This window comes from Rhipicephalus microplus, chromosome 1 (assembly GCF_043290135.1).
Source record: "Rhipicephalus microplus isolate Deutch F79 chromosome 1, USDA_Rmic, whole genome shotgun sequence".
Taxonomy (NCBI): Eukaryota; Metazoa; Arthropoda; class Arachnida; order Ixodida; family Ixodidae; genus Rhipicephalus; species Rhipicephalus microplus.
In genome coordinates this window covers 216,907,726-216,935,649 of record NC_134700.1, presented here as the reverse complement: position 1 = coordinate 216,935,649, position 27,924 = coordinate 216,907,726, and the positions used below count along the sequence as shown (strand labels likewise).

Here is a 27,924-nt window from a genome sequence, read left to right as displayed (position 1 = left end):
ACGAATGAAAAAAAATATGATATCGTGAAAGCAAGAACGTGCTATGAAAGCGTGAACTCGTCTGCGACCTGGTTTTACTGATTCACGGCTACAATCATATGCGAGGACCTTCAACTATGGTGCCCAAATGCGAGATTTTAAACAACACAAAAACGATGATACAGATGTGATCGACAGCAGATACAACACATAGTACAAGCATATTCAGCTCGTGAGGGACGTGACACACGGAACTTCAGAAGCCAAGCCGGTGTCAGTATATGGGGGACCACATATGGGAGAATGTAGGCTGGCAAATGCTGGTTGGTGAGCACGAAAGTGTTAAAGAAAAAGAATATAGAAAAATGAGATGCTGTGCTTCCCGGTTGTGAATATGTGAGAAAAAAAAATAAATGAACGTCGCAGGTCCCGCCGAAGTACGGGTCTATTCTTGAACACACACAAAAAAAAAACAAAGCATCGACAGTAGAATAGGCGTGAACGCTATGCTTAACTTACGCGCGAACGGAAGGTACCGAACACTTCGAGACAACGGGCCAAGAAAAATAAGCGCCTACAGGGCCCACATAGCCAGCCCCTATATAAGCCCTAGAACACGGTTTCACGCCTCACGCTTGTGTCAGCAAGAAAGGCAAATAATAAAGAAGGAAACAGCTGCACCGTTGTGTGATGCCATCTCTGCCATTCCCTACATCTTGCGGCCGCGAATTGTATAGTGTGTGTGTGTGTGTGCATGCGTGTATGTGTGTATGTGAGTGTGTGTGTGCGGCTGCAGCTGTCGTTGTCACACGTGTCAGCGTGGCGGTGACAGCTGCAGCCCCAGCGACGTCGCCCGTGAGCTGGCGCTTTTGACGCTTATGGTGTCGCATATAGCTGTCGTCGTATATACGCGCGCGCCTTTATATTCTGGCACAGCCCTTGCGGAGTTGCTTTATTTTGTCTTTATAGAACACGAAACTAAAACAAAATACGGCACGACAGATTGCTTGTGTGCGTACGAACTTACATGGTGTGAATGCGCAGCGTGTGTGGGCAGGCACTGTTTCCATGTAATTGGTGCAGTTGATTTGTTCTCACGAGTTACTTATTACATCGCGTTGGATGACACTGGGACAATGGGCAGAAAATGAACGGGACGAGTGCATATATGCCTTTCACCGTTTTCAAACGTTGACGCAGAATGCGTTTCCGCTTTTTGACCTTCTTCGTATTCCACTTTCCAAGCTGTGAGCCTCAGCCGACCTTTTGTAGAGTATTAACCGTTGGACAACTGTTTTGTTTATTTTTATTTTTGCAAGCGGTAAATGCTCAATTATAATTTTCAGATGTCTTCCGAATCGTTTCATGGTTACTTTTTTTGTTCGACTCTTCTACGGTATACCATTTTTTCCGATTCATAGAGTAGCCATATTATATAACAATAGCTGGGATTTAACGTCCCAAAACTGTGACGCGATTATGAAAGCCGCCGTGGTGGAGGGCTCCGGAGATTTGTACTACCCTATACGGGCACTTAAATATAAGAACACAAGCCTCAAACATTTCAACCTTCAAAAGAGTTGGCTGTTGGGCGACTTGGTGCTTTGACATAGAAACCATCTAGAGGGCGCAACTATACACAGCACGTAGACGAGAATTGCGCCCTTCCTTGTCTGTCTCTTTCTGTGTGTTGTGAATGGTCGCGCCTTCGCGATGGTTTGTATAACCTTCATAGAAAGTTATACAAACCATAACCCTCATAGAAGATGTGACTAACGCGTCCGGAATCGGGCGCCTCGGCTAGCGGCTCAGCTGTCTAGCACCATGACCGCTGTAGACCAACATGGCCGATTTGTGGAGTACAACTGCTCTTGCTACTCTTCTTATGTTTTTTTGGCTCCTCCCACCTGCTGCTAGTACCGTACATTGAGAAAGCAAAAGAGAAAATCGAGAAAGCAATTTTCTCTAAAACGAGCAACTTAGAAATCGGTGTAAAACAGTTTCGACGACTACGGAATCAAGTATAAGTTGGATTATAAGAGTGGCGAAGAGTAATAACCTTATTACCTTACTTCTCTCTGTCCCGACGTGCGAACGGCCCCTTGCGCGTTAAACACACGCACCGAAGGACCATAATAAAATTTTTCATCCATCCATCCATCGAACCAGGAACGGTACCTGTTCGTCACTAAGGGAAGTGAACCTGGATGAATCTGACAAAACCTTCGGATTCGAAGTTTGAAGGTTTGGTCCCTGCCAGACGCAAGTTGGCCGCATTACTTTTCGTCCAATTTACTTTTTTTCCAAGTCTATCTCAATTACCACAATACAATAAAAGAGTACAATTCACGGCCCCTATATTTTTCATGGTTTCATTACTAGCTCGATATTCACTAGGGTTGCACCAAACTAAGTGTCAAGCCCTCAAAATTCCCCCTTACTCTTTCAACTAATAAGGCATCTTCATACCTATCTCCATTATTACGGCGGTAATCGAATCATTACAGTCATGAACCATATCACGGGCAGCGTTCGGCGTCTTTCCGACTCTACGAAACCCCGTTGTGATCCACGAAAAGCATTTTAATAATATTCCCCCTATTCCATCTATTGCTCACTAAACACGAAATCTATTCCACGTTCAACGATAAGAAAATACAGATGTTGTGTGACTGAAGTAGAAGTAGTCAATACTCATGACGTAATGTTCAGCTTATCACAAAAAACTTGGAGGTGGCAGTGCTGCTATACATTTCTTTCTTTATTTCTTTCTTTCTTCTTTTCTTTCACTCATTTTTCTACTTATTTATTTAATTATTTATTTATTTATTTATTTATTTATTTATTTTCTTCTTTCTTAAAGCTTCTCTCTCTCTCGATAACGAGAACTTATTTGTATTGAAGATGGGGAGTTGAGGATTGTGGCTCAGAGAGGAATAGAGATAAAGACGCTTTAATGAAAAAAAAAACACGTATTTTTGCCGGTACGTATGTAACCCCTGCCATGCTACTCTTTAGAGAGATGGAAAAGTGGAATAAAAAAAATGCAGGGGTTGTGAGAAATAATCAGAAAGAAAAAGTCAAAATACGCATTGAACGGGCTGGTGAGCCTGATAATCATCAATTACAAATGGCATGTGAGATAAGTCTAGGGTGTTGTGTTGAAATACCTCTTCATCCCGTCACTAATCATTTCATTAATCCTTCAGAAACTACGCATCTACAAAAAAAACGAGCGGAGAGAACTAATCATGCGCCCCACTCTAATTGGGTCGCACAGCAACGCGCGCCTTTACGACGACTGCTGGTCGTGAGGCTACCAGCGGTTTTGAGACGCAGTCGAGGCATTTCGTCCTTACGAAGGTCTGCCGCCCGAGTACAGGACGGTTCGAACGTGCCGCGGCTGACCTGAGCCGTGTCTGTATACACGCGCGTGAGCTCGCTAACCACACACACAAACAATGCGCGATAGCCACGCGCGCACTACGCGAAAGCGGCGGTGTCCCATGCGAAGCACGTCGCCCCAGGGCCGGGCAAGCGGACGACGAGACGCGCTCGAGCACGAAGCCATCGCTGCGCCGCATTGCACCACGGTCCGCGGCTGTGCCACGTGATTAGGATTCCAGTGCGGTGTACGGTAGCGTCGTCACTAAAGTAAAGCTATACGCGAGACGTGGACCCCTCAGCGGTGGCGAGAACGCGGGCACGGGAGTGTGCGCTGCGCCTAAAGCGCGGTGGTCGTTCTCTTCCGGGTAGTACAAGTTGCGTAAGCGACACGATAAGAAAACGTCAGGCGAAAGGCAAATGCCTATAGGCTGCGCCTTGCCACTGGCACGTAAAGGGCGTAAAGTATCCTCAATGCCAGAGCTGACGTACACATGAATGGAAGAAGCAGTGCGCTGAGGACGTTCGGCTGTTTGCGGTTGAAGCAGTTGCGATGTTTTTGTTGACAACAATGACTAAGGAAGGTTTGAAAGCGCCATTAGAAACACAGGTAAAATGCAAGATCTCTCTCTCTCTCTCCCTCTTGTGAACCAATCAATATATAAGCCTGCAACGAATTATCGCTCTGTTTGATCTTGTATTGCTCTCCAACATAGACGTAACTTTACTAGCAGGTAACATGGAATTAGAACTATTCATGAGCTCCTATATCTCTGTTATTCCACGAACAGAAAAAAAAAGCTTTTCTATGGAGCATATCTTCCGAGAAAATTAGGTAATTATGTTAGCGTTGTTACTTTTTTGTACTGCTAGCATGACCTTAAATCTTCTTGATAGTTGAAATACGATCACGTAACTACACGGGGGTACAAGAAAACAGGGACTGCTTGTAGTGTTTCACGTCTCACGTTATCTGCCTTTTTGTGTACCTGTGTATAGTAGCGCTCTTATATTTCAAGACACGTCACGAAGTCTAAGCAGGAAATACATTGCTCAAATCTGTGTGCGGTTAGCTTCGACCCCCCCCCCCTCCAGAGACCCAAAGAACAAAACAAATAACGTTTAGAAATACCTCTCCGTCATCGCTGTATACAATATCCGACTCCTCCTTCACAATGCTTCCTTCTCCGAACTTTACATCACGCACTCTGCTCCAGCGCGTGCGTATCATTGTCGAGCCATATACTGTCCCAGAAGCAAAAAGACGTGCGTTCACTGGTATATAGCACAAACTGCGACACTTCAGCACCACACGTTACGTGCCTTCACCGCTACTTTCGAAGACTCCTTTTTTTTCTTTCATCGCCAGCTGGGGCGCAATAAAGGAATGGAGAAAGCGCCTTGCGCAGCGGGGGCGGCGAAGGGTAACAGCCGTGTGTCGGTGACACCACCACGTGGCGTCGATGACGGCGCTGTTTTGGTCGCGAAACGGCAGCGCCACGGCTGGGCAGGGCACGAGACACCCGCGTCACATAGTGCAGCTGACGCCCGTCCACGTATGGGGCAATCGAAGGAGCCAGCGGCAGTCGTAAACTCTTCGGACCCGCCGGGCAGGCAGCCGACCACCCGGCGGGCTCATAATAGCCCACCAGCTCCGACCGGAAGATGGCGCCGTTCCGGAAGTAAAAGTCAAAGAAGGGAAACGGAATGACAACCAAGGAGGCCAAGGAGAAGAAGGGCAGCATGCCACACTCGCCTGGTGATTTGTGGGCGGGAAGCCACGTTGATCGCTCCTCCAGAAGGGGGGAACTGCCGCCGATGACGTCATCTGGCACTGTTTCGTCGAGGTCTCCCTCGGGCTTTCCTCCTCCTGAGGAAAACATAGAAAGGCAGGAATATCATGTAGTGGATACCATGGCGGTGATGGTTCTAGGAACTGCATTTTCACAAGCAGGATACAGTCATCGGGTAGAAAAGCTGATTGTTTGGCACGAATCAAAACAGCCTGAATAAGCTTGAACAGTCAGGACTGATGGAATTGTAATATATAGAGAGGCTTTGTAATATACGTGTTAGCTATAGCATCTCGTCTTTATCGTATGGCTAACTTGGATGCTTTGGGAGTCATTTGTTGTCCAACACATGCCTGACGCTAGCACCTTAGTCTTAAGCATGCGTTTAAAAAGTTGGCATAACTTGAAAAAGCTAAATGAAAGAACTAGACACGGCAATTCCTACTTGTTCAAGACGTCCTCTCGCAACTTTTTCCAAGTTCTCACGTTCAGTGAAAGGAAATGAACTCGGCACTGACACTGTACGCTGCACTGACTGCGTACACAGTATTGCTAGTGCTCAGCGTTTTGTACAACGTGAATGAGTGTTCCAGAAGCAGTTTCTTTGTAGCTCACCCACACACGCACACAAGCTATAAGCGAGTATCAGGACAGAAGAGTTCAGGGGTGTAAGCTGGTACATGTTGTATAATAAAACTGTAATACTCATTACAACGACAATTTGCACGGAAACAAGTGTACAGTACGTGTATAGCATGTTCGAGGCCTTTTTTTTTTACTCGCATAATACCAGCATCATCTCGACGAGAAACATGGGCAAATATATGTCAGCGCTGACTATTATTGGCTGTCTGTTGGCTACTGCAGGCTGATGTGTGCAATGCAATGCTAACAAAATTCAAAATACACGCGTGTTACCGTGCTTCTGCCCAATCCCACTAATGACGTCTCACAGAAGTACAGTTCCCCTCTGAAAACTTATCTTCCATAACAAATAGGAGCGAAATCAAATTTAAGCATGTAATACGCAGTTGCTGACAGCGCGACATTTCAGAAGTCGATTGGTTTTGACAAAACATTTCTCTCGGGGGGGAAAAAAGCAATAGGAAAATAAAGGATGTGTTTAGGCTGTCGTTGTTATCATCATCATCATTTATTTTACCCTTAAGGGCCTCTCTCGGGGCATTACATAAGGGGGGGGGAACAATTTAAGTACAAATTTCAATGAAAATGCAGTTCATGGTTACAGTTTTTGAATTACTAAAACATACAGGTAGCAACAAAAAACAAAAAGAAAACAGAGCATGTCAAACGAAATATTCAACAGTCAATTCGCGGTCAAAAATATACAGGCGGCAGAGAACAAACAACAAAAAAAGGACAAACAGCGATTAAGAGTCAAGGGTAGCTAGTAACAAATCTCTAAATTTAACAGCAACTTGTTCGCTGACAATAGCATCCGTCAAACCGTTCCACTCATCGATAGCCGTAGGAAGAAATGATTTATTAAAAGCGTTAGTAGAACCAAACAGACGTTGGATACTCATGGAATTAAATAGGCGACGAGATGTTCGGACAGGCGGAAGTAAAAGTGAACCATGTAGGTGAGGAAAGCTGTAGTAAAGTTTGTGAAAAAGACAGAGACGTGAAATTTTGCGTCGAGCTGACAAAACAGGGAGACCGAGGGATGATTTGATTTGACTGATGCTTGCTCGTTTGTCATAATTTGCGGAGATGAATCTGCCGGCACGATTTTGGACGGATTCAAGAATGTTAATTAGGTATATCTGATGAGGGCTCCAAATTGCAGATGCGTATTCCATTTTAGTACGAACAAAAGTTTCAAAAGCCAATTTGCGAAGGCTTGCAGGTGATAATGACAATGATCTCCTAAGATAGCCAAGTGTTTTTGAGGCGTCGGCAGCTAGTTTGGTAATATGCTCGGTATCTTGTGATATATAACCAGCGCAGATCTATAGGACGTCGCAACGCTGCGCGCGCCAGAGGACGGATGGCAGGACCCTCGATGTGGGCCGTTTTTATATACTTTCGGTACTTTCGGTACTTTCGGTGCGCGCCTCGGCTGGCCAGCTCTCGTCGTCCATTCGTCACGCCGCAGGAGAACCGCCCCGCGTGACGCGCTGATCCCGCCGCATGGCCCTCCGGCTCGAGGCCCTCCGGCAATTAATCAAGTGCCGACAGTGTTCCTTCGCGTCCGTCGCAGCGGGATCACCGCGTCCGTAGGAATAACAGACAGGCGTCGCCTTGTTCCCGTCTCGACCGAAACAACGGGGGGCCTGTATTACGCCAGAGATCCCTTTGTTCCTCCTTGTCGCTTGCACCACTTCGCCGCTCAATTCAGAGCGCACCGACGTATACGTACACGACACCGAATGGCACGGCGCACCGACGGTAGATCTCGCGCTGTTTTCCTTCCTTCTAACGATACGAAGAATGCAGTCCTAGTGGGTACTGTGTAGAGTACCTGCGTACAGTGTGCCTTTTTTTTTAAAGTGCTCACCCAAGGACGGTAGATCAGATCGCTCGCCGCACGCGCCCGATGTCGTTGAGCGCTCAGGATGCCCGCTGCCAGGGCAGAAACTGTCACCTTGGCGCAGTTTCGGAATACTTTGTTTACATAGGATGACCACAGGAAGAGTGTAGACAAAGGTGCCAAACGCGGCTTGCAGAACCAAGAACCCATTTTTCTTTCTTTCTTTTTTCTTCTTTCTTTCTTTCTTACTTTCTTTCCTAATTTATTTATTTATTTATTTGTTTCGTTATTTTTCCTTTTATTTCTTTGCATGCTTCACAAACTTTCTATTCAAAACACATCTTAAAAACAGGAATTCTTACTTGAATTTATAATGAAACACAATTGCTGAATTTTATTCTTATTGGGGTACAAGGACTCCGAGAATTGTATCTGTACTCAGCGGAATTCACTCTGTTATTTATTCCAGCTCGAGTCAGAGCCAGATGGTGATTGTTTACAGGTGAGAACATGAAGAGTATGAATAATGACATTGTCTGACACTAAACAACATAACATATGCTACTATAAGGGCACTGTGCTACCCGAAAAGCAACTTCAGCAAAAGTTGAGCCTCTTAAAATTCTTAGCGGATACAAGAGGGCGCATGTGATCAGCAGCAATATTGGAAATTAAACAACGTGGCATAGGTAGACATGCTTTGAGAGCACACGGGAATACCCCAAATCCGGGGGTACAGAGTGACATGGTATGGACATCGTTTGAGTGCCGGGAAGCTAGCAGCAAGATATAATTTGAGGAACGATTAAGAAAAGTTTTCAACTACTTGTGCATCAAGAATGTTGATATTAAATGGAGGAAGCGAACTCGAAAATTGTCAAGCAAGTATTTAAACAACAGCAGAATACCAAGCCAAAAGAAAACATCGGTTAAGAAGAAGGTGAAGGAAACAGAGAGGGACATGTGGAAGATTGGAATGCCTACGAAATCATCACTGGAGACCTACCGAACTTTTAAGCAGGAAACTTCAAGGGAAAAGATCTACGATAGTTCTCGGGGTAGCTCTCTGCTTTTTGAGGCTAGAACGGGAGTATTGCGGACCAAGACGTACCGAGCAAAATACGGAGGCACAGACATGGTATGTAGTGCGTGTGGAGAGGAGGAGAAAACGGCTGAACATTTGATAATGTTCTGTAAAAGGCTCCGTCTTATAGTCAAATATAATGGCGCCAAACTTTTCAAAGCAAGTTTAAGGACAGTGAAGGTGAAATAGACTTTAAATGAGTAGAAATAACCAGGAGGAGGCTAACTGATTGATGGCTGCAATCGAGGCGCGAGTGAAATTCAATTTAAACACACAGCGATAGTACTTAATTTTATGGCTAGGTGGTGTGAGCCAGCCGGGTCCATCCGTCCGTCCGTCCGTCCATCCGTCCAACCGTCCACCCGTCCATCCGTCCTTCCATCCATCCAATGTGTAGCTGTGTACGAGTTGACATGTGAGCCTCTATGTCGTTTTGCGTGCCTGTAATCGGGACGGCTCACTACTCTACCGTAGTTGAGTACGAAGTACTCGAAATTGTTCAACACTTTTTCTAAACATACAGGTTTGTGTACTGTGGGTATAATTTGGGCCTCTATGTGTGCTCATGAAAGTTATGCTTTAGGGTGAACCCATTGAAATGAACCCTATTTGTCTCAGTTTGCTATATGTATTTTTTTTCATTGCATGCAACTTTTGCAATTTTCCGTATCGGGTAAGTTGTTTTTGTTTTCGCCCAAAGACTTATACTCGGAAATGGCATAGACAAGTTGGTATAAATCTCATCTTCTTCACAGTGAGCGAGTTAGTGTAGAACAAAACATTATTTATCAACATTGGACCCTCGGCAGGCCACGACGTTACTTTCTCTTATTATTCGCATGCCCCACACGAAACGATTTCGAGCAAAAGAAAATATTGTGAAAAAAATTGCCCGCAGCTTCCCTCGGGGGAACACTGAGGAGGATGCGGAAGCATGTAATTGGTTAACGGGTGTTAAATTGCGACTTACTTGGGTCGATGGCTAAATTGGTTAACGTGGTTGTGAAATGGGGTGTTAAATGAGTGAACACGTACGGCACGTATGCGAAAGGGTGGTGTTTTATTTATTGCGACGAACCAACGGACGAGCGGCAACTGAGCGAGCGAGCGCCGACCTTGAGTATATATACAGCGCGACGGTGCATGCGCTGTCAGCTGTCGAATGTTCTCGAAGGAGAAGCGCGCGCGCGGCACAGATGGCGACGGCGCGACGGCGCATGCGCTGTCAGCTGTCGAATGTTCTCGAAGGAGAAGCGCGCGCGGCACAGATGGTGGGCGACGGCGCGACGGCGCATGCGCGCGCGTCAGCTGTCGAATGTTCGAGAAGCGGTGCGGACGGCGCGGACGGCGCACTACAAGGCGCGAGTATAAGATGCTTCCGCATCTAATATGTTGAACGATTTTGAGTACTTCGTACTCAACTATGGGAGAGCACTGAGCCGTCCCGCTAAAACAGTTTAGTGGCTGGTAACAGAGTTAGACACAGGGGGGGGGTTAGAAAAAGGGGTAACGATTTAGAGCACAGGGTACTCTACTAGGGGAGAGCTTAAAGCCGTCCCACATGCCTGAATACACAGCTAGAGAGACAGGAGAAAAGTCTCTACAGTCAGACGAATAGACATGTTGACAGTCAAAAAGACATTGTCTGAACGTTGCAACGCATGGACTTTTCTGGCTCCCCGTAAGGGGTGCCTGGATTGAGCCGTGTGTAGCGTAGATGTCTCGTGGTTCGCTTGTTTTCCCTAGAGTGTGTACAGGAGTACGTTTTTATGGGTGTGTTCCTTCACCATTCGTAATCATTGAGGCAGCGATAGAACACGAAGACTTAAAATATGGCCCACAGGGCGAGCGCTGTGTCGAACCCAAAATATTTATTTGAAGAAAAACATCCAGCAAAACGAAGCCGCAGATGGCAGCCATGCGCGTTAAGAGAAATTCAGACATGTCATTTTACGTCAATACGTCCCAAGTAGATATGGAAACTCCTTATCGGTTAAGAATACTGTCGCACAGCTAACGCATGGGTTAGTTGTTGTCACTTCGAGGACAGTTCCGAGCTCGTACGCAAACTTCATTCAAGTTTACGACGTCCCCTTGAAACTTTCTGTTGAAGACAGCGATTTTCATTAAAAAATAGCCTAGCTGTGCAGAAGGGACGCCTGTACGCACGCTTCATCGCCTCTCGTCCTCTTTTACAAGGTGAGCGTCATACAAGGGCAATTAAAATAAGTTGAAAATAAATGGAGTGGTCAACTTGATAGAAATGTGGCCATATTTGAGTTGTTTTTTTTTCAAATAAATGTATATAAGGAGAGGTTGGTGCCAAGGCGTGGCGCCGGCTACTCTTCTTCTCTTGCATAAAAGTCGACATCGCATATTTTGTAGCAAACAAAAGGCTATACATATGTACATAGCACCACACTTACGCAATGAATCCAGATTTTTCAATACTGAGTGTCCACACCGCGCAGAAATGTGCCCATACCGCATAGAAATGTGTCCACACCACACAAAGTTTTTAAAAACACAAGTTCTCCCGCCGATTTAAGTGTCCACACAAAACATGAAAGTTCAATAAAATGTCTAAGGTGAACTGGTCTCTTACGTACTGAACGTTTTTCAGAAAGGTTTTCACAAAGACATCGCAGTGAAACACGAAAATGTTGTTATGAAACATAGTGGTTAACAATGACGATAATACACTTTTTTGTTTTTTCGTTTAATATTTTTGAGATATTTCTGATTCCTCCAAAAAGTGAACGACTGCACGCGCTGCAGTGCCTTGTAGCTTTCCTTTTGGCCATGAACCCAAGATTTTTGGCAATTGATGGAGGTCGCTTATCCAATAAATATACTTTTGTAAAAGTTTCTGTCGATGTCTGTCATAATTTTTACAATGTAAAAGAGTGTGCTCATCATCTTCTTGAGCTTCTTCACATGAGCAGGTAGGACTGCCAGCTTTCATTATTCTATACAGGAAGGTTTTCGTGTAGGCCGTACCAAGTTGAAGCCTATGAATGAATGTTTCTACCGATCGGCTACCCTTTCACAGAATATCAAATTTTATACCGGGATCAACGCGCACCATTTTCGAATCAGGTTTCCATAGTCAATTGACAGCTCCTGAGCTTATTACTTAGACATCGTGCATCATCATCGGTAAAGGTAACAGTTATAAATTATTCTCCTGGGCGCTGCAAGTGCCATGCGATCAGCTATATCGTTTCCTATGATTTCACAGGGGCTTGGTACCCACTGTAAAATTATGGTGTGGTTTAAAGTTTTTGCTAAAGCGTAAGTTCTCTGTATTTCATATGGGAACACACTAGCTTCGTTGCGCAAGCTGATTCTTTTTGAACAAACTAATGAGTACTGTCAGTCACTGATAGCTACACAGCGAAGTGCAGGACCTGGCTGTAAACATATGAAACGTTGAACACATAGTACTGCATAAAGCTATGCCATTGTGGATGTTGTGAAGTGGCTGAACTTAAAAGCTTTTTTGGCTTGGTATGCAGGTACAAAAAATGCCAACACAGAGCTTTGATTCAGATATGATTCATCGACGTACACGTGAACACAGTCTTCATATTTGGTATAAAATTGTGTTGAAGTGAACTGCTTTATTCCAATTATAGGCATATGATTCTTAAAAGTTAATCCCGGAATAGAAGTTGTAATATCTGGGATAGAGAGTCGCCGTGGTGGGCGGGAAGCACATGGAGCCCAGTATTCGTGCGTAGGCAGTAAACTCTTGCATTCTACTATAGTTTTATGCATTCGTGCAACTGATCTCTCCTGAATAGCTGGGTATAGGGGATGATTTGCGTCTTGAGTTGCCAACCGAAGACAATGCCAACAATTTTCCGTAAATCTCAAAGCATGGAAAGTCGGTTAACGAGACTCCGCAATTAGCAATGCACTGACCAACACTCACGGCACCCCAAAACACATACAAAGGCTTCCTTCGTGTGTGGGAGTTCTTCATCGCAGATCTTGTTTATGAGGTGCCCTTCATTGTTACCAGAAGTAGTATCAGCTACTACTGGTAATAATTGTAATTATCATATTGATTATTGTACGTAAGGTTACACGAAGCCGAAGGGGTCAGGTTAGAGGCAGTTCATCTGCCGCTGTTTCATTTCGCATATGCGTAGAAAACACAGAAGTGTTTTGAAAAACAATATTTGCGTGCTGTGTGCTCTGAAAAAAAAAAGCGAGATCTTTTCTGAAATAAGAAAACACTACGATGGCATCTACAACCAAGGTGAAGTAGGGCTCTCTCTCTCTCTCTCTCTCTTTCTGAATAACCTTGCTCCCTTCTCCCTCTGCCTGCTTCCTTCTTTCCTACTTCTCTTTCTTTCTCGATGACGTCAGCTGAATGCGTGTTGCCAATAAGTTTCCTGTAAGTATTTGCTCGTCTAGTCACCGCCACGCGCAATAAGTCTATGTCGCTATCAAAAGAGGCGCAGCAGATATGAATGCGCAGTAGCGTATAGTCGCCATCAGAAAAGTTGCACTCACAGAGTAGCCGTGCAGCTCTGTGTAGACCACGGTGTGAGATATATGTATATATTACACAACACTTCCTAGACTTGAAATTTCAACAACAATATGACGTTCAGCTTCCTGGCATGTGCTTTTAGCTCTTAGCTCTTCTTTGCTTTCCTGCCTGCTGTGTTTCTTACAGAGTCAAAGGCGGGAAATTTGAAGCAACGTCACATTGAAATAAGTAGCAATACCATACAGTAACAATGTGGAAGCAGAGGAAAAATGTGCAGGAATTACATCTATCTATCGCTCCTTAATTGACGCTCTACACGTCTATCATCACTGAGTGTAATAGTGCCTTTCACTTTTTCCTTAATATGAACTGCCGGTTCAGTGGATTTCATTTAAATGCGAAGACTCCCTCGAGTCGCAATGATTCGGTACCCGCCTTGAAAGAGTGCTTTTTGGTTTGACACAAAAGCACTGCTGCAAAGCCCATTGCTACGACGACCGAAGAAAGCTTCGAGTGAATCGAGAGACGTGCTCGAAGTGCACTCGCGGTGCTCATATATCTCCGTGAAAGCAGTGATTATTACGCGCCTTGAGCCATATTTCAACGCGAACAAAGCCCCTCAACGGCTGTCGTCGTGTGTGGGGAGCATCGCCCACGCTGCTGGGTCAGACACGAGATTGGCTCGTGTTGGGGCGTTGAGCCAAAGAAAGGGAACAAACGACAATGCGATAAAAAGAGAAAAATAAATAAACAAACTCTGCTGATGCCAACAGAAGGACAGCTTGAACTTCTGCTCTTGGCAATGGTTCCATGAAGCGAATGTCCTCTCCCGAAGAAAGACGTTCTTGACAACGACATGCTCGGCCCAGAATAATTATACGGCGTAGACATTGTAAGCAGTGACAGGGTGACAGCGGTGATCTTGTAAGTCATGCGGTTGGTTTGCTGAAAAACAGGAACGCTTTTTAACTTTACGAAGAACGAGAAAAGAAATGAAGCATGGCCGCTCGGCAAGGAAGAGTTGTTTTGATAGACCACCGAAGGTTTTGTTAGCTGTAATACCACACGCCTGAGGCTCAATGGCTCTGACGCGTCGTCGTGGTAGGCCGGCTGCAACATTTATGTGGGAACGCGGTTCTCAAATTGGGTTATGCTATTTTCGTGCAGCGCCATGACGACATTCTGACAGCATACTTTACATTTTTCTTTTTATGCATTTGGCCATGGCAGAAAGTGTCTGCACTGCTTAATTAGCCGGGACTACGGGACTACGCACAAAGAGCGTATAAATAAACTAATAAATAATAAATAAATAAATAAGCGTATGAATAATATATATATATATATACATATATATATATATATATATATATATATAAAAGTGGCACCTTCGCCGCTGCCAATCTCTAACGTTTCTTCCAGTACAAGCGTTAGTTAACGGCAAGTAACGAGTCTGGAAACTAGTCCTATCAATTCACGGAACAGACAGAGAGGTCATTAGACAATGACAAAGAAGTTTCTCGTCACCGATTACTACGACAGCGTTGCCCTAGATGAAATAAAGTATGACAGAAGTACATTTCCTGTCACTACAGAATTTGCTCCCTAATACGAAAAACATTTTGAAGACTATCGCAAAATTTTCACATTTGCCACTCAAAACTGCGGGTCGAGAAATCGGACACGGCGACGGACACCGAAGCTGCACTTGCCTCTACGTGGACACATGCTGCAACAGCAAAGCACCACTAAGAGCAAATAACTACTTAAACGGCAGACAGGCTAACAAAAATAAAAAATTGGAACAACTGACAAGCCCGAATTGCAAGAGATCCTTCAAACGCGCAAGACGCGAATAGCTAGCGACTTTGACAAACTGAGGAATGCCGACGTCACTTTCGAAGGACAATCACCGCAGCGCTTCTTTCCGTTGCAAGCGGCTAAACATCAGCGCATGCACTAACAGAGAGCTAGCCGAGGAGCGGTGCGCGGGAAACATCAGCGATGGCGGGCACCGCACGCTCCTGTTAGGAGGTTCCCGCGGAATGCGTCTTGAGCTGCCAGAAAATGCGCGTTCGCCACGCTGTTGTGCCTCCCCCCCCCCTTCCCTTACATAGCATCCTCCTCTTCCTCTCTCCCTCTTCTCGCTTCTTCTTCCAACGCTTTTCTTTTTTTTTAACGCAGCGGCCGAAATTCTTGGCCCGTAGCCAGAACTTTCCAGGCGGGGACGCCGACCTGGCTTGGCGGTGCATCGTCAAACACCGGCCGTTCTGTCAGAAAAAAAAATTGCCCGCAGCTTCCCTCGGGGGAACACTGAGGAGGATGCGGAGCATATAATTGGTTAACGGGGTGTTAAAGTGCGACTTACTTGGGTCGATGGCTAAATTGGTTAACGTGGTTGTGAAATAGGGTGTTAAATTGCGACTTACTTGGGTCGATGGCTAAATTGGTTAACGTGGTTGTAGGAGGGGGTGTTAAATGAGTGAACACGTACACACGTATGCGAAAGGGCGGCGCTGGTCGAAGGGACGTCGATCATTGTGTTTGTGGATTCGTTGGAATTCATTTCACCGCGACCTTGGACGTCGACGCGCCGTACAAACCAACCGACGAGCGGCAACTGAGCGAGCGAGCGCCGACCTTGGGTATATATACAGCGCGACGGCGCATGCACTGTCAGCTGTTGAATGTTCTCGAAGCGCGACGGCGCATACGCGTCCACTGGAGAATCAGGATAATTGTAGATGTCGAACGCGGTGTGTAGAGGAGGAAGGGTGCACAGATGGTGGAGGAGTGAAGCGCGCGCGGTGTGTAGAGGAGGAAGGGATGCACAGATGGTGGAAGAAGGAGGAGGAAGCTTGCGGACGGCGCCGCACTACAAGCCTCGAGTATTAGATGCTCCGCATCTAAAAAATTGTAAGAGAAATTATTGCGTGGACATTTGGTTTCGTTGCATTGTAAGAGACACTTAGACGCTGCGCTCGCACTTTTCCATACCGATGCCATACTCATCTGACGAAGGCCTTCACAACCAGCCACATCGTTAAATATGCGGAACGAATGAGCTGTAAATGAAAACCGTCGATGGATTTTCGTGTCTGGATATAGAGGTTAGGCCACCGTTAAGCAGCAGGACTAAAGGATGCTACAACGCAATAACTGGAAAGTTGCCACAACTGGAAATGAGATAAGCAGTAATGCGTTAAGGTTTACCACGATGGAAAGAAGAATGAAACAAGGAAGCTTCACTGCATTCATCTGATGATGCTTATCGGCATGAAGCTCGCCATAAAATACATCGTATTTGAGGATTGAAAAGAGGGAAGAACACAACAACAAATAGTGACGCCCGCAGAGTGCTGAAAGGGAGGCGCCGTGGCAGCACGCAACGTATCCGACAGAGTTGATGACAGCGTCGAAACGACATTTGTTGTAACGCACGCATGACCCATTATTTGTGCAACAAGTAAGATGAGAAGAAAAAAAACTGCCAAGGCTGTGCGAACGCACGGTACAGTCACAGCGAAACCAAGACGTGTGGCATTTGAGAGCCTTTGTTAAACACTCTTTTCGTAGTGCTACAAGAGCACTTTCAGGCTAGGTGCTAGGCATAAGTCATAATTTTTATGTAGTACGGAGGCATTCACTATGCCATCCTGCGTCATTCTTCGAAGAAGCGTGGTGCCAGCTACATATTTGCAAAAAAAAATGTGAAATCTTTTGTGCCGGTGCTCCCTAAGATGAAGAACTCTGCTTGAAACTTTTGTAGTGGGGTTGGAGCATTCGATGACCTACTCGTTACGCAATTCAGATTGTATGGTGGCTGCTTGATTCATTTCCAGACATCAAGCATGCCTAAGGCCATTTCGCAACGGAGTTTCAAGCACAACGTGGCTTGAAGAGAAAGGAATGTATGTACCATGGGGAAAAGGCTGTCTCCTGTGTAATAAACCTGAAACCATTGAACCTGTACTTATTCGTTGTAACACTGCCATTTTCTTTTGGGACATTTTACAGAGCACTTTAAAAATATATTTACCTCTTACTCCACACATAATTCGTTTTTGCGTTCTGAAAGTTCTGTTCAACATTTGGATTGTATTTTTGTACTTGGTCTCCATTCGGTATGGCGTAGCATGGTACCATACAGACACAGAGATGTTAAAATTTTATCTGTTCATGGGTGTTTTCTGGAAGTTGTTAACAAAGCGTGAGATTTGTGTCACACTTTGTTGAAAATGTGATATCTATGTTTCATGCACTAACGCACATGAAACGGGTATGATGCTTGATTGTTACATTACCCTGACCTGTAGTTAGGAAGGCAATGAAGAAAAAAAAACAGGTGTGGCTCTGTGGTAGCATACTCAGCTGGCACGCAGGAGACGCGGGTTTGAATCCCATTGTGTTCTTTTTATTTTGCATGTAGAGTTTTTTTTTCATTTCTCACGACTGTGGTTAAGGACACCGGCGAAGGTAGCGAACAACTACACGTGACGCTTGTTCTGACACTATAACAGCTTTCGATATAAGAGTGATATAAGCACCCTGTTTCATTTTTTTATTGACACGACGTAGTTAACCTACTTGCCCTTCATGGCTAATCAGCCAACAGGGCAATCGGCGTCAATCAAGTCTAAATGCTCACCTGCTCACTGATCAGTGTCGATGTAACGTACTCCATGATACGTTGGAACTGCGATCTAGAGTTATGGATAATCATTACTTTACAGTAGCTCAATGAAATGAGTCTCCCTAATTTATGATTAAGGTGTAGTAATATAGCAAAAGGATCCTGGCCGACGCAACGAACACTGCTTTTGTTTAGGTGTGTACACACTGTGTCTGTTACTCTGATATTAGTGGGATAATCAGGGTGACCAGTGGAAGTGCCTCAGACAGGCTGGCCGACGTTTCGATAAGAAGACCTATCTTTCTCAAAGGCATAGGTCCTACTGTCGAAACGTTAGCCAGTCTGTCTAAGGCACTTCCACTGTTCACCTTGATTATCCCACTACGTTGTTTCGATCTGTCGGCTCCCATCTTAATTTCGGATTACTTTGCTATTAGTTAGATGTCCCCTCTGTTTCTCAAATATCTTCTACTGTGCTCTTTTTGGCCATTTGAACAGATTGCCTGGATCCTAATTAATGGGGCCCTTTTACTTACCTTCGTAATTTGCAGCAATCAATACGGAATCCACCGTGAGGCAGGCCCCTTAAACAAGTTGTATTTCAGTATTTCCGATGATTTCGGTTGTCATGGTGTGCGCCGTACTTTCATGCGGTTTTACAAATCTTCCGAAGAATACTTTCGTAAAGGTACAGAAACGTCTTCTGATCAGTGTCTGAATGTATGTTTAAGAGAGCCTGCTACTTTGCAAGTAGAGACGAAGTAAATATGTGATATTGATGTGGCTTCCTGCGTGGCACTTAGGATAAACGAACAAACTGCTCTCATGCCTCCGCAAAGGTAGACCACCCAGGAATCAACGCTGCCTTGCCGGTAAGACCGGCTGGAGAAAGGAAAAGCGGTCCAACTATGCCGGCATCCGCAGGATGAGAGCACGCGTGAACGGTAAATCGATGGCAGGAGTAGCAAGCTGTTTGCGGACGTGAGCACGATAAATGCTTTCATCTATGAGCACAAGGTTCACGATTCTGTGCATGGTGGTCAGCCATATATACCCTTCCTATTTCCTCCTTCATTTACCATGGAGTGCCTCTCCAGATCTCCGCTTAATAGGGGAAAAAAGGTTAACAACAATCCTAGGAGGGAAATGGTCCGTTAGAAACGGGATCCATACAAACTGCCCACAAACACAAACAACCTCAAGACTCGACATTCGGAGGAGCTATTGTTGACAAGCACAAAAGGCGTGAGAAAGACGCTGCCGTGCACGACCTTACTGTGGAAGAGATCCAGGTTAATGTTGGGAACAACCCACAAGAAGGAACCATATATAAGGGGAAGATGCGAAAACCAAATATGTAACGCCGAATATTGATTTCCCGAAGATTGTCGCGTGGTCAGCATAATGTACCGCCGTATAAACAAACCAACACCACCTAGACAATGAATTCAATCGAAAACCTCGCTGCATGTTCAATGCACCAGCTTGCAATACTTCCATCGACAAAGGTTCTGTCTCATGAGGATGCCCTGGCACAACAACAACAAAAAAGGCGCGAAATAAATCAGCGAAACACGCTAGGGAGTTACGAATTGTCAGGCGTTGCTTATGTATTTCCGCTTTCGGAGTAGTCGTCGCCTTCGAGAATACCCTGCAGCTCTCGCTGTTGGGGCTCTGTAGACGCGAGAAGAGAGGCGCTAGACGGGAAAGGCCCACACACTCCGTGATCGTGCGACACACGGCCAAGACGACTATCCATCAACCAGCGAAACGTGCGTGGCACTAAGGCGACAGATAGAAGAAGAAAAAAAGAAGAAAGAAGAAACAACGGTCGAACGAGGAAGGATGCTTCTTGCATCTGTCTCAGTTGTGTATGATGCGCCTTGTTATTTTCTTCTCCTTTCTTTCAAGCTCTTCCTATCTTACGGCACACACACCCGTTGCTTCTGGTACTGGCTCTCATGAATTTCATTTCCCGTCCAATTTCGATCGCATGATGCACGAAAGTAATAAACAGATGAAATATGGAGGCGAAGAAAAGACGAGAGTGAAGGAGAAACGACACAGCGAAGACGAGAGACTCGGAACAGCGGAATACAAAGACGACCTGCAGGACCATGCTTCGGACCGAACGAACGCTTATTTGTTTTTAGTCCTCAACCTTACTCGGATCCGTTCTTCATTGGTGCAGCTATCGGTGAAGCCGGGTGTATCCCCTCTCCTTACACGCTCCAGCTCTCGCGTTCGTTTCTCCTGTCTCTCCCTTCCCACCTTTTTCCCGACTCGCCTCCTCCGCCCTCTTTCAAGGCTCCTGAAAGTTGCAACGCCATTCCTTTGTACTCCGCCCACGTTCATCTCCAGTACACAATCCTCGTTGTTGACTGCTCTTTATGTTCCGTCCAACGCGGCGACTGTGTGCGTCGGCTGCGGAAGACAAATCGTGCACGTCCCCCCCCCCCCCAATGTTTTTTTTTCTTGAGGGGTTTCTTTTAAAGCATTCTATTTTACGTCAGGATATATACAAGCGTGGTCTCTCCTACACCTCTCTCATTTTTCGAGGACATTTTTCACTCTAAAAACTGGGTCATTCTCGAAAGTGTTTGGAGCAGGAACGAAATTAGAGGACGAAAGAAAAAAAGATTCGCTATCGCTTTTTTTTTCTCGCCGCGCCCCCAGACTCCCCTTCTTCCCTGCAGTGGGCCACGACACGAGTTAGATACACACTCACGCTCCGCTTCACTAAAACACGAAAATGAAGCTTCGGATTAGGACCGAGAGAATCAAATCCCGGGCTACGAAATGCTAGCGAGTGCAATAAAGCCTGTCGTTTGCAGGGCATCGCGAATTTCTCCTTTTCTTACTTTTCGTAGATTCCGTTTCGTATCAAAATCACGCAGTCTTGAGAAAGCAGGGCACCTTGGACAGCCAATCAGGTTCCGAGTTTGCCGATCCGCTCGTAAGTCCTAACGGGGAAGCTCGTTATTAGTCGCCGACTATGAAACCAACGCAGAGGCGCGCGCACGTCACGAGCCATTTCTTATACAAACTAATAGGTACACCCGTCTGAAGGCTGCTTCGTGGTACCGCTATGCTGCACAGTTTTAATGAGGGAATACATTTTGGGGAAAAGGGTGGGGAAAAAGGGAGAGACCACATTTCTTGGAGGAGCAGCGAAGCAGCCATTCTCTGGGAGGTGACACGATCATTTGCTGAATCCCCACGAAATGGCTGTGCGCCCGGAGAAGCTCGCTTCTCACTGTAGCGGTTTTATAGATACGGCGAAGTAGGCTCAGCCGTGATGCATCGTTTGGAAACTATATATACAAGATAATGTTACCGAGTCTCCGCTCCATCTCACCGGCAATCAAGCAATAAAAGCGACTCCCGTCAAGAAAGTGAGATTCTCGGTGAATCTGAAATGGGAGACAAACCTGCGCGGATTCGTTACATTTACGATGCTCAGCGGAATCACAGGGACTACAATTGAGTACGCTAAACTATGGCACACGAAAATAGGATAGTCGTAAGACGCTGTTTCAAAGAAGCAGCTTCTTCATTTCCTTGGAATCTGAGCTTCAGATCTGACGTGATATCAGAAGTTTTTTTTTTTTTGTCATTCTAAGTGCGCCCACGATGTCTACACGTGCGACGAATTATTATAACACAAAGACTCCGTGGGATTTATTGCTGCTGTTTTTGTTCTGAAAGGATATAGATATACACGTTCGAGTTAATGATAGGTTTTACGAGATATCATCTTGAAATATATTGCGTTTTAATGATCAAGAGCAAAAAGCAACAAGTATTTTTTGGACAGACGGCACAATACTTAAAAGCTAGTTTACCAAGACTGCATAGTGCATATGAGTGGCAATGCATAGTTCGTCTTACCAGCAGCTCATATACAGAGGTTTCCATTTCCACTTTGAACACCGCACCGTGCGGTCAATGTATTGACCAAGGTGAAGTCCAAAGCTCCGCGGAGCGCCTCCCGTGGACACTGGCTGAACCGACGCGCAAGCGTAGTAGTACAGGTAAAGCCTTCGCTACACCATCTGCTATAAAGTGCGGCAACACTACCGAACCACGCTTGTTTTGCTGTGAAGGTAACTTCACTCTTGCTATGCCCATGCAAATCACTAATGCGGCACGCTAGCGCAGCGACTTTTCTTTGTGCTTCTGAACTTCTACACTTCATCTTTTTTTTTTCTTAATTAAGCAACTCATTTGCAGGAGAATACACAATTTTTTTTAAGAGGGAGAGGTCACCATTTTAATCTCGAATGCGGCCAAGCAGACAAATGGTCGTTTTACGCTCAGTAAATTCGAGAGGAGATGAAGGAGTACATCGGCCCGATTTGCCACTGCTTGGCTACACCACCTCTTAGTTGCTTTGTGCCCCCTTGTAACAGTGTTCCTGCTGCTCATGCGATAATTTAGAGCAGCCTAAAGGTTAGGCGCCACAAAATTGGCGATGAATGCATGGTCAGATCTTGCATTCCAGCTTTATATGTGGGAAATGTTTCAGTTTTTATTCGCTTGAAAACAAAAGGATGTGGGCAGTTTCACCATTTCAGAGAAGTGTCGTACCAATCGGGTGTTAACAGCACCGTTGCCTTTATGCGCTAACCTATAAGTCGCCAACACGTCGCCCAATCTTTTATTCATTCACAGCCGAGCTTCGTATCATTCTTCCAGGAAAATTAAAAAGTATTTAAATGGAGTTTACAGCAATCAGCGAACCTAAAACCGACCACTGTGAAATGTTTACTTCGGTTCGCAGTCAGTGAATTAGGCCTCACTCCCTTTTTATCGCTAATACACCCAATGCCCCCCCCCCCCCCGTATTACCTTTTTTATCTTTCATGGCTCTAAACTTTATCTCGACACGGACAGTTTTTCTTTGTTTCTTCAAGTCAAAGCATATCCAAACTTACCTTCATATCATTGCCGACATTAGGTGCAAACTTCGAGCTGATGAAGACAATCATGTCCCGGCTGTGGCGGCTGCATTTCCGATGGAGGCGGAAATGTTGTAGGCCCTTGTACTCAGATTTGGGTGCAGATAATCCCAGGTAATCAAAATTTCCGAAGCCCTCCACTACGGCGTCTCTCATAATCATATAGTGGTTTTGGGACGTTAAACTCCACAAATCAAATCAAAGACAATCATGACAGTCGCCACAACGTTCTGGTTAGCCGAAAACAGCTAAGCTAGTTGCGGGAACGCCAGCGTGTCATCGAGATTTTACGCATGCAGGAGCCAAGGTTTATTGTGAGATGGCTTGCAGAAGGAAGGAAGGAAGCAACAAATGGGGGAAGGCAGGGAGGTAAACCAGACAGTCATCCGGTTGGCTACCCTACACAGGAGGATTGGGCAAAAGGAAAAGAAAGAGTGAAGAGAAAATAGAAGAAACAGAAGAAGATAGAGAGAGACAGCAAATTCCCTGCAGCATGCAGAACTCCCCCGAAGATCAGAGGCATTAACACAAACTCGTCGTCTTCAAAAAAACACAAGAGGGCTTTTACTGACTCGCAGGCTGTCAAGAGATGTGGATGGTGCACTGTAATAGCACCTGCCCAGAAAGTGGCTGATCATCTATCTAGTCGCCGCAATGCGTTGGCAACTGCATGTGTCTCTGAAGCAAATCGGAGACAGTGGCACAGCAGGTTTTCTGCATGCGATTCAGAGAAATGGGCTTCGCACCGCAAAAGGGGCTTCGCTCTGCGAAACGTGCTCCGCTCCGCGAAACGTGCTCCGCGGAGCGGTGAACGTACAGGGTGGCGTTCAATGTGCGATCGGACGCCCCTGCACGTCTGACAGCGTACTCCGCTTAAGGATGAGAAAACACTTGTCGAGGTGAAAGTCCGTGATGACGTGTTCACGTGTGATAATCTATACACCACATAACAGGATGAGATGAGGATCAGTACAATCGACTGAGGGCAAAAAAAGAAGATGGTTTTGGCCTTCGAATTGTCTTAGGCAAATGCGTATAAGCCGTGTAACCTTCTTTTTTTTTTCTAAAGTCTAGTACTATAGTTTGTCGTTAATATTCTTCTCAAGGTAGGATAAAAAACTGGATGTCGTGCCGACCGAACTCAAAAATATCTTCCTTCGTGTCATCTCTGTCACCATGGATCACCTGTTATTATTTTTTCTGGCTATTTCACAATTTAAGTGCCACTACGCACAGTGCTCTTTGCGGACACCAAGGTGTGTGTCTCAATTACAGTGCGCTAAAACACCAAGGACTAGTTCAACTGCACATAGTACCAACGTAAATAGAAGCACCACCGGATTCCTGAATGCATCTTTGCACTCCATCCACGGCCGCAGGCAATAAAAGTGGACACGCGACCACGAAGAAAGCGCTAGAGCAGAATTTAGAACGACAAGCTTCTGCGGCGCGAGAAAGCTCGTTGTGGCATTTGTCAAGTGAGCAATGCCCGGTATGTGGACGACGTCCCACTGAGTGCTTTCCGCAGCAACATTTCTACTAGTCTCACCAGCGATGAGATATGGCTCGTATTCGCTGCCTCGGAGCTGGCATATGGTAGCAATGTGCGTTTCCCAAAATAAAAAACAACAACAAATAACGGTAAAATAATCGCCTTTCACGAGGCGTCGTGAATGCAACCACAGCAGCTCGGCAGGCTGACTGAAGTAAGCTGACTGAATTCCCTCATTCTACCTTTCTTTTTCCTTCCTTTTTTTTCGTTTGCTCCTTTGCTTCTCGACAAGTGCAAGCGAGGACACTTCGCATGGCAAGATCCACCAGCTCTCACTTGTTCTCATAGAGTCTTGCATCATAGAGTCTTGTAACTATTACGTGTGGAGTAAAGTGTTAACACTTGTAGCGTAGCATGTCTGTTGGTAATCTTCGATTTCGTACACCACATGTATATTTGTAGCAGCTGCGGACATACCACGATGTATAAATGAAAATGCTGAATAAATAAACGTAAGATTCAGTTATCCGTATCAGAAAATCCAACACGAAATTTCAAGTACCTAAATACTGGGAATTACCTAAAGTCCATGCAAATATGCATGGGCGAGTTGGTAATTCATCTTAAATGTGTTGAGCGAAAAAATTGAAGTAAGAAAGGAAGACACCTGGACACACGGTAGTGCGCTTTCCTTTTGCACCTAAATTTTTTCGCGCAACCCAGTTAAGCACATATGCACTTGCAAATAAGGCAGGTCCGATCCCATGACAGCCATAAAGTATCTGCGCTCCCTACCCATCTAGGAGCGAAACGACTCAGTGCTCTTCCATAGTTGAGTACGAAGTACTCTAAATCGTTAAACATTTTTAGATGCGGAGCATCTTATACTCGCGCCTTGTAGTGCGCCGTCCGCGCCGTCCGCGCCGTCCACACCGCTTCTCGAACATTCGACAGCTGACGCGCGCGCATGCGCCGTCGCGCCGTCGCCCACTCTTCCACCATCTGTGCATCCCTTCCTCCTCTACACACCGCGCGCGCTTCACTCCTCCACCATCTGTGCACCCTTCCTCCTCTACACACCGCGTTCGACATCTACAATTCTCCTGATTCTCCAGTGGACGCGCATGTGGCGTCGCGCTTCGAGAACACTCAACAGCTGACAGTGCATGCGCCGTCGTGCTGTATATATACTGAAGGTCGGCGCTCGCTCGCTCAGTTGCCGCTCGTCGGTTGGTTTGTACGGCGCGCCGACGTCCAAGGTCGCGGTGAAATGAATTCCAACGAATCCACAAACACAATGATCGACGTCCCTTCGACCAGCGCCGCCCTTTCGCATACGTGTGTACGTGTTCACTCATTTAACACCCCCTCCTACAACCACGTTAACCAATTTAGCCATCGACCCAAGTAAGTCGCAATTTAACACCCCATTTCACAACCACGTTAACCAATTTAGCCATCGACCCAAGTAAGTCGCACTTTAACACCCCGTTAACCAATTATATGCTCCGCATCCTCCTCAGTGTTCCCCCGAGGGAAGTTGCGGGCAATTTTTTTCTTAACACATAACGACTACTGGCATCTGTTTATTGATGGCTACAGGAAAATATTACTGAAAAAAAATTCTAAATCTGTAGAAGGCAATATCTACACTTCGGGCAGCATTTTTGTGCCGGTGACGTTATTTACACATTCCTAACGCCATCTGCGGTTCGTAAACGTGTCTCCAATCACGCTTGCATACACGTACGCGCACAACCAACCTTTATGTTTCTTAGGGCTCGCCCATATATCTATCATCGTATTAGCGACTAATGCACAGCGCCAACACCGATAGGCTGAAAAAAAAACGTTGGCGTGTGAGAGACTACAAATTTATAAACATTATTCGTCACCTTTCCTTTCCTACGTTTAAGGCTTAACACCGAAGTACTCATTATGCTCTTTTATTGCCAGAACCGAAAGAAACAACCCGGAATGCAGAGAGCTTAGGGAAGGTCATTCATGCACTTTCGCCGAAGCAATTCAAGGAGACGCCTAAGTGCTCCACAATTGTAGTCGTTTGACCATCCATCCGGAATATATTTCTTTTTTATGCACCCATGCCAAACTTGCGAATTAGGCGAATGATAAACATGAAAGAAATATATTTCTTCTTCATTCACTTATGCAAAACTCGCAAATTGTACGAGTGATAAACATAAAAAAAACTACGCTTCACCTCGTGTTTCCTGTTGCTCAAAGACGGAGTGATTCGGCTTTCGCATCAAAGCGCACTGGAGGCAGCCCTGTAATTTCGTCATCGGGTACGACAATCAAGTGCTGTTACGAAACGGTAGTAAGTCAGCTGTACAGTGAAGCAGAACATTTTTTCCTTTTGTTTTTAATAAGCCATCTTTTATTGCCATGGTTGTCGTACGTAGGCGGAATACACGCAGTGTATAGGCTACTCGCTGAGTCCAGTGATAGAAGGTGAAGTATACATGAACCTATAGTAGAATTCTTTTACGCGCAATGCCCATGAACGACCATGTTTTCATGGCACAACGGTGCACGCATAATAAATAAAAAATCCCGATATGCTTTCACTGTGCACCAACATGCCGATATCCACTGCATAACAAACAAATGTGTGATATTCGCTTTGTCAGGATCGAACACGAGTCACCTGCGTGCCAGCGCAATATTCTGATACTGAGCCCCACCGGTGCTTCTTCCTTTGCCAGGATCATTGCGAAAGTAGCTGTGTGGGCAGTTCTGAAGAAAAAACGCCCAAGTTGTGTAGCACTGTGGTCTGTAGCTACTTCGCATGCAGACTAAGTCATATTTTACACTGAACTTGCAGTCGTACTACTGCATCGTACATTTAGTTGTGACACTGTGTTAAGCACGTCTATGACTTGTTCAAGAGCATCAACGCGTAAATACAACATGCAACACAAAAGAAAAGTCTGGTTAAGCATTACGACGTATGATCTTAAGAACAATACAACTAGGTGAAAAATTAAGGTACGGAAATTAAAATGTAACTACCAACCTGTAGAAATGAAAGACCTGCGAAAATATAGCAAGGCTTGTGGCACTAGAAACGATCAAAGAGAATGAAGGGAAGAAATGTAAGGCAGGGATGTCAACCAGACGCACGTCCGGTTTTCCACCCTGCACTGGGGGAACAGGGGAGAGGATTAAAAGAGAAGAAAGAGAGTAGAGGTGAAAAGCACAGTGGGGATACATGTGACCTTGTCCATTACACGCTTATAAGCGGTCACTTAGTCCAGCAAAGCGACGCTGGTATTGCTATTTTTTCTAAAGTCGACCGGAAACTATCAAAACAGCGTTAATAACATGGGCTGTAAAGTAGCAGTTCTAATATAAAGTTCAAATTCAGCCCAAATAAAAATGAACCTAAATCTAGCGGTGCTAAAAGTATCCAAACTATCACCGATAGCACGTGCTTTGAATTAAGCTTCAAGTGTCAAGTTCAGCACCGAATCGGCATGCGAATGCAGAAGGCTACATGGTTAACGAGAAATCGGATAGAGAAGTTGGAAGCACATGTGCCTCATACTTTCAGTTTGCTTATGTGAGTATGATGATACT

The 27,924-nt window shown here is 45.4% G+C and overlaps 1 protein-coding gene across 1 annotated transcript in view; it reads right to left on the bottom strand.

Annotated features, from left to right (window-relative positions):
* LOC119167031 (uncharacterized) overlaps positions 1 to 27,924 on the bottom strand; it is a 240,160-nt gene that overhangs the window by 85,875 nt on the left and 126,361 nt on the right. Inside the window, exon 2 of the mRNA XM_075891369.1 lies at positions 5,120 to 5,233. Coding sequence (XP_075747484.1) covers positions 5,120 to 5,233 — 114 coding nt within the window. The remainder of the gene's footprint in view (positions 1 to 5,119; positions 5,234 to 27,924) is intronic.